Below are 10,348 nucleotides of genomic sequence, written 5' to 3'. Positions count from 1 at the left end.
AAACCATCTGGCGCACGCTTTTTTTCATCGTTATTAACACTTGGGTCCGTTTTTGCATTTTCGCCTGACAGAAAGTTCATGCACAAAAAATTGGTCCCAGGGCAGCCTAGCCAGGCTCGGGAATCGTTTGGGCCTCAAATGAACTTCGTTCGCAAAACCATCTGGCGCACGACTTTTTTCATTGTTCTTAACCCTTGGGTCAATTTTTGCATTTTCGCCCAACGGAAAGTTCCCGCACAAAAATAGGGCCCCGAGGCAGCCCCGCCGGGCAATAGCCGTTTGAGGCATCAAATGAGCTCTGTTCGCAAAAACCGTCTGGCACCCAACTTTTTTCCATCGTTCTTCACCCCTAGGTCCGTTTTCGCGTTTTCACCCGACGGAAAATTTGCGTATAAAAATTGGGCCTCAGGGCTGCCCCGCGAGGCCCAATAGCTGTTTGGGCCCTTAAATGATCTCCTTTCGCAAAACTGTCTGGCGCATGACTTTTTTTCCTCATTCTTAACCATTCTGTCTGTTTTCGCGTTTTCACGTTTTCGCCCGCAAGAAAGTTCGCGCACAAAAATCGGGCCCTGAAGCAGGCCCACCGGGCCTCGAGAGCTATTTGGGGCAAAAAATAAGCTCTTTTCCCAAAACCATTTGGCGCACGGCTATTTTTCATCATTCTTAAACTTTGGATCCGTTTTCACGTTTTTACCCATCGAAAAGTTCGTACACAAAAGCTGGGCCCCGGGAGCCATTTTGGCACCAAATGAGCTCCATTCCCAGAACCATCTGGCGCACAGCTTTTCTTATTTGTTCTTAACCCCTAGATCCGTTTTTGCGTTTTTGCCCGCTGGAAAGTTCGCTCACAAAAAGGGGCCCTGGGAGTCGTTTGGGGCACTAAATGATCTATGTTCCAAAAATCGTATGGCCGACTTTTTTTCATCGTTCTTAACCCTTGGGTTTGTTTTTGCGTTTTTGTCTGCCAAAAAGTTCGCGCACAAAAATTAGGCCCCAGAGCAGCCCCGTCGGGCCCCAAATCGTCGGCGCATGACTTTTTTCATCGTTCTTGACCCTTGGGTTCGTTTTCGCCCGCCGAAATGTTCGTGTACAAAAATTGGGCCCCGGGAGCCGTTTGGGACACAAAATGAGCTTCGTTTCCAAAACTATCTGGCGCATGACTATTTTTCATCGTTCTTAATCCCTGGGTTCGTTTTTGCGTTTTCACCCGCCAGATTGTTGGTGTACAAAATTGAGGCCTCAAGGTAGTCAAGTTGGCCCCGAGAGCCATTTGGGGCACCAAATGTGCTTTGTTCCCAAAACCATCTCGCAAAAGGATTTTTTTCATCGTTCTTAACCCCAGGGAACGTTTTCGCGCTTTTGTCCGATGAAAAATTTGAGCACAAAAATTAGGCCCCAAGGCAGCCACGTCATGCCGCGGGGACCGTTTCGGACAACAAATGAGCTTCGTTCCAAAAAAAGTCTCGCGCATGGCATTTTTTCATCGTTCTTAACCCCTAGAATCATTTTTGCATTTTTGCTCGACAAAAAGTTCGCACACAAAAACTAGGGTCTGTGGCAGCCCCGAGAGCCGTTTGGGGCACCAAATGAGCTCTGTTCCACAACCATCTGGCACACGGCATTTGTTCATCGTTCTTTACCCCTGGGTCCGTTTTTGCATTTTCTTCTGACGGAAAGTTCGCGCACAAAAATTGGGCCCTGGGATAGCCCCACTGGGCCCCGGGAGTCGTTTTGGGCAGCAAAGGAGCTTTGTTCCCAAAATCGTCTGACGCATGACTTTTTTTCATCGTTCTTAACCCCTGGGTCCGTTTTCACATTTTCACCGGGCGAAAAGTTCACGCACAAAAATTGGGTCTCGAGGCAGCCTCGTCAGGCCACAAACTGTCTGGTGTATGACTTTTTTTCATCGTTCTTAACCCTTATGTCCATTTTCATGTTTTCACCTGCCGGAATGTTCGCGTACAAAAATTGGGCCCCAAAGTAGTCCCATCAGGCCTTGGGAGCCGTGTTAGGCACCAAATGAGCTCTGTTCCCAAAATCGTCTGGTGCACGACTTTTTTTCATCGTTCTTAACCTCTAGGTCCATTTTCGCGCTTTCGCCCACAGGAAAGTTCGTGCACAAAATTTTGGCCCCAGGAGTCGTTTGGGGCAACAAATGAGCTTTGTTCCGAAAACTATTGGCGCACGACCTTTTTTCATTGTTCTTAAACCCTTAGTCCGTTTTCGTGTTTTCACCCAGCAAAAAATTCACGCACAAAAATTTGTCCCTAAGGCAGCCCTGCCAGGCCCCGGGTGTCGTTTGGAGCACTAAATGAGCTCTGTTCCCAAAATTGTCTGGCGCACGGCTTTTTTTCATCGTTCTTAACCCCTAGGTCCGTTTTTGCATTTTCGTCGGTCGGAAAGTTCGTACACAAAAATTGGGTCACGGGGCAGCCTTGTCGAAACCTAAACCATCTAACCCTTGGGTCCGTTTTCGAGTTTTCGCCCACCAAAAAGTTCACATACAAAAATTGGACCCCAGGGCAGCTCCACGAGGCCCTAGGAGCCATTTAGGGCACCAAATGAGCTCTGTTCCCAAAATTTTCTGGCGCACGGCTTTTTTTCATCATTCTTAACCCCTGGGTCCATTTTCGCGTTTTCGCTCGTCGGAAAGTTCGCACACAAAAATTGGGCCCCTGGGCAGCCCTGCGGGGCCCCAGGAGCCGTTTGGGACACCAAATGAACTCCGTTCTAAAAACCGTCTAGCACACGACATTTTTACATCGTTTTTAACCCCTAGGTCCGTTTTCGCATTTTCGCCCGCCGAAAAGTTCGTGCAAAACAATTAGGCCCCGGGAGTCGTTTGGGGCACCAAATGAGCTTCGTTCCAAAAACTTTTAGGTGCACGGGTTTTTTTCATCGTTCTTAACCCCTGACTGCATTTTCACGTTTTCGCCCTGGGGCATACCCACCGAGCCCCGGGAGCCGTTTGGGCACCAAATGAGCTCCGTTTCCAAAACTGTCTGGTACATAGCTTTTTTTTCATCATTCTTAATCCTTGGGTCTGTTTTCGTTCGGCGGAAAGTTCGTGCACAAAAATTTGACCCCAGGGCAGCCCCACCGGGCCTCGGGAGCCGTTTGGGGCACCAAATGAGCTTCGTTCCCAAAACCGTCTGGTGCATGATATTTTTTCATCATTCTTAACCCCTAAGTCTGTTATCGCGTTTTTTCCCGACGGAAAGTTTGCACACAAAAATTGGGCTCCAAGGCAGCCCCGCCGAGCCCCGGTAGCCGTTTGGGGCACTAAATGAGCTTTGTTCCCAAAACAGTCTGGCGCATGACTTTTTTTCATCGTTCTTAACCCCATGGTTTGTTTTCGTGTTTTCACCCAGCAGAAAGTTCGCGCATAAAAATTTTGCCTTTGTCCTGATTGTTTCAATCCATATAATAATCTTTGTAATTTTATTGAATACCATTCCCGGGAATTTGATGTATATATTTCAGGTACCTTAAATCTTTCTGGGATTGTCATATAAATATCATTATCAAGAGATCCATATAAATATGTTGTGACTACATCCATAAGATGCATATCCAGAATTTTTATACACAGTCAAGTCAATTAAATATCTTAATGTAATTGCATCCACCCCCAGAGAATATGTCTCCTCAAAATCAATACCAGGTCTTTATGAAAAACCTTGTGCAACTTGTCTTGCTTTATATCTTATGACCTCATCATTTTCACTTTTTTCCTCACAAATACCCATTTGTATCCCACAGGTTTAACACCTTCTGGTGTTCAGACTACAGGTCCAAAAACCTGACGTTTTGAAAGTGAGTTTAATTCTGCCACGATTACTTCTTTCCAATGAAGCTAATCTTTTCTATGTCGACATTCTTCAACAGATTTTGGTTTAGGGTTCTCATTTTCAAATATAATATCAAGAGCAACATTATACGCAAAAATGTTGTCAATAATTACATTAGTTCGATTTCATCTTTTTCCTGTGATGACATAGTTTATTGAAATTTCATTATTATCTTTAGATATTTCACCTTCTTCACTAGTCATGTCGATGATTTCTTTATAGGTTTTTACATCCTCAACCAAGTCTTTTTCACTATTAATTATTTTTCATTTTCGAGGGTTTTTATCTTTGGAACCCACTGGTCTACCACGCTTCTGGAGTGTTCCAGACTTATTAGTGGCAACTTGTTGTGTTGGGATATCAATTTTTTATGGAACATTTGCAGCTGGTATATGTGACTTTAGTTACTTTCTTGGTATCTATAAATGCATCTGGTAATTGATTTGCTATATTTTGCAAATGAATTATTTTCTAAACTTCAAGTTCACATTGATCTGTACGGGGATCTAAATGAGATAATAATGATGCATTTCATGTAATTTCTTTTTCCAACTTCTTAATTCCTCCCCCTAATGTTGGAAAATTTGTCTTATTAAAATGACAATCAGCAAATCATGTAATAAATACATCACCCGTTAGGGGCTCATGATATTTGATAATTGATGGGGAATCATATCGAACATATATTCCTAACCTCCTTTGAGGACCCATCTTAGTGCGTTGTGGTGGAGCAATTGGAATATATACTGCACATTAAAAAATTCTCAGATGAGAAATATTTGCCTCATGATCATAAGTTAATTGTAATGAGAGTACTTATGATAAGCTACTGGCCTAATGCGTACAAGTGACGCTGCATGCAAAATAGCATGTCCCCATACAGATGAAAGAAGCTTAGCTCTCATAAGTAATGGTCTTGCAATTAATTGCAAACGTCTTATAAATGATTCTACTAAACCATTTTATGTATGAACATGAGCTACAGGATGTTCAACACTTATTCCAATTAACATAATTACCAAAAGCTTGAGATGTAAATTCACCAGCATTATTAAGGAGAATGGTTTTAATTGTATAATCAGGAAATTGTGCTCTTAAATTAACTAGAAAGTAATCTTGCAAATGCAAGATTCGACTTGATAATAAGCACATGTGTGATCATCTGCTAGATGCATCTATTAATATCATAAAATATCTAAATGGTTCACTTAGTGGGTTAATGGGTCCACATATATCACCATGAATTCGTTCTAAAAATACAGGTGATTTAGTCTCCACTTAACTAGCGATGGTCTAATTATCAATTTTCCTTAAGAGCAAGCATCACAGGATAATTCATTAGATTGAAGAATCTTCTAGTTCTTCAATGGGTGTCCATTTGAATTCTCAATAAATCTCCTCATCATTATAGATCTTGGATGACCCAATTGGTCATGTCAAATTGTAAATATGTCTGGATTTATGAACATCAGGTTCATTGTTGTATATGTTTCAATTACTCGTATATAAGTATAATACAATCCAGAAGATAAAGCAGACAACTCTTTCAATATACATTTTTCATTTAAGATAGTGGATATGATATATAGATATTCCACATTATTTTTACTATCAGTCTCAATATGATAACCATTGCAACGTATATCTTTAAAACTTAGAAGATTTCTCTTTGATTGACGAGAGAACAATGCATTGTCAATTGTAAATTTTGTTCCTCTAGGCAAAATAATATTTGCTTTTCCTAAACCTTCGATCAAGTTTGCAAAATCTGATATTGTATTTACTTTTGCTTTCAACATTGTCAATTTGGAAAAGTACTTTTTATTTGTAAGTATTGTATGTGTAGTTGCACTGTCTGCCAAACATAGATCTTCTTTGCTCATTTTTTAAACACCCAACATATGAAAATGATCCATATTTCTTCATTAAAAGAAAATAATTATAATAAGAAAGACAATACTTCAAATATACAAAAGTTAATAAAAAAAACATGAAGATAGATAAAAGAAAACAACAACATTAAGTCTAGATATTCTCAAAGTCAAAAGAAACACTTGATGTGCCACCAACTGTGTCAATCTTCTCTTCAAGAGATTCAAAGAAGTCCGCCACATTCAATTTTTTCATATGGGATGGGTCAAATAAGTCATTATCCTGGTATGCAAAATTTGTTTCCACATTTTTCTCTTTTTCCTTCAAGGAGGCTTGATAGAGATCAACTAAGTGTTTTGACGTATGACAGGTATGTGACCAATGCCCAGTCGTTCCGCACCGGAAGCATTTATTTTCAAAACTCTTTGCACTTTTATCTTGTGGAGCTTTTCCTTTGTGATCATCATTTTGTGTAGTTCTTTTGAAATTTAAATGATTAGAACGACCACCATGAAAATAATAATTATTTCTTCCTCTGCCACGGTCATGACCTCGACTGCGAACACGACCTCAACCACGATTATTACTAAAATTCACAACATCCACTTCAAGGAATGGTGTTGTTTCGGTTGGTCGAGATTCATGATTTTTCATCAATAGCTCGTTATTTTGTTCGGTCATGAGAAGACGTGAAATTAATTCAGAATACTGTTTAAAACCTTTCTCTCGATATTGCTGCTGTAGGAGCATATTCAAGACATGAAATGTAGAAAATGTCTTCTCTAACATATTAATATTAGTAATTTTCTTTCCGCGTAACAACAATTTTGAACTGATTTTAAATAATACGGAGTTGTAATCACTTACTGATTTGAAATCTTATAGCCTCGAGTGCATCCACTCATAACAAGCTTTAAGAAGAATAACTGTTTTTTTTTTTATGATCATATCTCTCTTTTAAAATTTTCCACTAGATACAAGGATCTTGTATTGTAAGATACTCCATTTTCAATCCCTCGTGGAGGTGATGGCGAAGGAAAATCATAGTTTTTGCTTGGTTCTGATTGGATGTCGTATTTCCTTCTTTAGTTGTTTCTCCCAAGTTCATAGCATCCAGGTGAATTTGGGCATCAAACACCCATGACAAATAATTATTGCCATTAATGTCAAAGGCTGCGAATTCTAATTTTGCAAGGTTTATCATGACAACACTATCACAAAATATTATATTTATATTAGAAATTTAATATATACTAAATATGCAAAATAATATTTAATTTATTAATTATAATGAAGGGGAAAACCGATATACCTTTAGGACCTACCTTTAGCAGAGAAAACGACGGGAGCTCGTGTTGATAACGTGTTATGAAAATTGAGGAGCACAATGGGAATACGGATATGAAAAATATAATATAACAATAATAAATAAATAAAAACTAAAATTATAAAATAAAATAACTAAAATATAAAATAACCAAAATCATGAAATTGGAAAATATGGAGATTGGTGGAAGTGGAATTCTCACTAATGTAGGTGTATTCTTACGATCCACCAAATGCCACTATTTATAGATAAAGTGGCAGGTAGGATGTGAACTTACACGGACACGAATAACTACATGGCACATGGACAACATGAATACATGGTCTTTGGGATAATAACCAATGGACATCTATATTCTATTATAATATTCATAATACATATATATTTATATTTATCTAAAGATATTTTTCTAAACTACCATAATTTGAAGAATATAATCTATTTAAATCTTTAAAAAAAACAAAAAACAAAAAACAAAAAACAAATCTATATACAGTTTCTACGGATCACGCCCATCGGAGCATGTGATGAAGGGTAAAATGGAGAAATGGTGAGTCCTTAAAATAACTGAATACCATTCATCTATAATCTTAAAAAAGGGCCTAAAATCAAAAGAGATGCCTAATATTGATCATCTACCACAATTTCTCAAAATTTTATGACTTGAATTGGTTTAGGATTCACCTAAAATAACTTAACCAACTTGAGCTTATTATTACCATTAAAATGTATATTATTTTATTTATGATATAATTATATATACATTTATTTATGAGTTGTTTTCAAACATAGAAAAATGAATCAAAATATTTACGAAATATAAAAAAAATTCCAGAATATATCAATATTTATCATTGATAGATTTTGAAATTTTGAAATATTTTCAACAGTTTTGCTATTTGAAATAATTTTCCTATATTTATTTTATTTTTATTTAATTTCTTTATTTTTTATAATTTATTCTCCAACAACTCCTACAAATAGTCTTTAAAAGTTTGGAAGGAAAATTTATTATATAAATTGAAATTGAGTTGCTAATCTTAAGTTAATATATGAAAATAATTAAACCAAATAAGAGTTATTTAGTTGGATCTAAAAAGTCCTTCAACTTAATACAATCTAGCCCAAGAACACCCCTATAAACTAGGGGTCTTTATATTCTATACTTTCTTCTTATCCCTTGGTCGTTGAACATAACTATCACACTATTAATGAATCAAATAAATTTGTGTGTTGTTCTTCTCATTAATATCCCTATTCTTTGCTTGTGAATTTTTATTTTTGTCATAATATTTAAGGTAATACTTGGGATACAACCATGAAATAAGAAGGAAAATTTTGATTTGATAATTTGATGTCAAAGCAATGAGTGCTCCTTGTTATAAGAAACTAATTTATGATCATATCTTTGAATGAAAGAAAATGCACTAATGTATTAAATAGGTACACAACATATTAAGAAGCTCTCACAAACCACAGGTTCCGGAATACTCAATATTCATCCACTGGAAAAGGAGATGGTGTGGTTTTAGAAAAAGTACTCATTGGAGCAACTTTGATGACAAAATCTTTTTAACATTACATTTGAATCCATTCATTTGAGTTAGCTTTCATGATTATGCATTCACAAATGAGTTATCAACTAAGTACCTAAACATAGTTCAATTCTTAAGCACTACTTTGGGCTTCAAGGAAGGCGTTGAACTCCTCTCTTGCCTTACGCAATCTAGGAGTAATGCAAGAACCTGGTGAGGATGGTCCCGAAGAAGGAGACGATGCCGAAAATCGAGCACAATGAGACAGCGATTCGTGCGATTTTCGAACTAATTTTGACGATGAATTGTTCTTTGTAACTCCCTTCTGATCTTTATCAAAGATGAAAGCTGCATTTACTGGTGTGTTTGCATCCACACTATTTCTAATTAACTCCAATGGCAGATCATAGAAAAGGCTGTTACTGGCTTCATCTTCACCATTATCGTTTGGCAAAACAGAGGAAGCCCATGATCCACATTCGAATTTCTCCATTGAAACTGTCCTTGATATCACACTTCCAATCTCAGTCTTCGATATCCTCGCTTTTTCTATCTCTGTTTCTTCTTCCTTTCTAATTGACTTAATGGATTTCCCTTTGCTGAATCCCGGTAAGAACAAACAGAGTGCTCCGCAGTTAAATCCGTCATCGGAAGCCTCTAATTTCTTGTTCGATTCAGTCTTCGAGAAATCATCGTTGTAACTTTTCGTTTCTGGAAATTTAGCTTTGTTTAACCACAGATCCAAATCGTCGCCTGGAGCACTTGCTCTGCCTTCGCCACACGATTTGCTCCTTCGAAATTGAGTATCCTCTTGCAGAGCAATCCCTAAATCCTGAACCGGCGAATTGAGTTTCGTCGAATTGGAGACTTTAAGTAACGATACTTGATTTTCGATTTTTCCTTTCTTTTTCATTAAACCGAATCGGGGAGAGGAATTGACGGAATTTGGTAGACTGTAGCTTAAAAATTTGAATTGCGTCGGAGGTAGCGGCGGCGGCAGGTGAAGATCGGCAACGTCGGGAGCCGTGAGAGGATCGACGATTATGTCCTCTCTTGCTGATGATTCTCTCAATGATATTGGATCTACCGATATCTGTTTTTCCTTTTCTGCATATTCACCATTATCGGGAAAATATGTTGAATCGACGAACTCGAGCTTCCCGGACATCAATCGATTGTTGTTGAAGTTGGCCGACGTTGGCAGTGCTGGTGCCATTGCCGGAGGAATCAGTGACTGAGAGGAAGAATTTGAAGGTGAATGGAATTGGAGGAGAATCGGCATTTATAACTGAAAGAAGAAAGAGATGATGAGAAATAATATCTCAAAACGTGGGGAGCATTCACTTGAGCAGAATTCTGTAGTGTCTTGCATGATCTTTTCTTTCTTGTATCCAAATGAAATGGTCAAGAATGGGTGTTGACTTATGAAAAATAATTTTTTTAAAACAACTGTGGCAGCTAAAATAAACATAGTAAAAAAAAAGGGAAAAAAAAAATCTTTGTTGTGGATGTACCGATCACACCATTAATTTAATTTGATCCAACCTTCTATTGTGAAATATAAATTTTGAATATTTTTCAATGAGATTATATATGATATGTGATATGATGTTTAAAGTAATCATAGAGATAAAAATGAAGAAAAAATAAAGAAATAAAGGTTTTAAATTAAAACTTGTAAGTACTAAAAAAATTAAAAGGTTGATTTTAAAAAATAGAAAAATAAGGAAACTATTTACACAAATAATAAAATTTAATCATTT

The 10,348-nt window shown here is 37.5% G+C and overlaps 1 protein-coding gene across 1 annotated transcript; it reads right to left on the bottom strand.

The window, feature by feature from the left end:
* Positions 1 to 8,594: 8,594 nt before the first annotated feature.
* On the bottom strand, positions 8,595 to 9,966 carry LOC120084072 (uncharacterized). The gene has a single exon (XM_039039973.2). The coding sequence runs from the start codon at positions 9,865 to 9,867 to the stop codon at positions 8,719 to 8,721; it is 1,149 nt and encodes a 382-aa protein (XP_038895901.1). The 5' UTR covers positions 9,868 to 9,966; the 3' UTR covers positions 8,595 to 8,718.
* Positions 9,967 to 10,348: the final 382 nt, after the last annotated feature.

The sequence above is a fragment of the Benincasa hispida genome, chromosome 8 (genome assembly GCF_027475165.1).
Source record: "Benincasa hispida cultivar pf3 chromosome 8, pf3_genome.v1.1, whole genome shotgun sequence".
Taxonomy (NCBI): Eukaryota; Viridiplantae; Streptophyta; class Magnoliopsida; order Cucurbitales; family Cucurbitaceae; genus Benincasa; species Benincasa hispida.
Note: the sequence above shows the minus strand (reverse complement) of the source record. Positions and strands in the feature narration are given on the sequence as shown.

What these genes read in the sequence shown, in the direction of transcription:
- LOC120084072 (XM_039039973.2), bottom strand. Translation starts at nt 9,867, where the DNA reads ATGCCGATTCTCCTCCAATTCCATTCACCTTCAAATTCTTCCTCTCAG.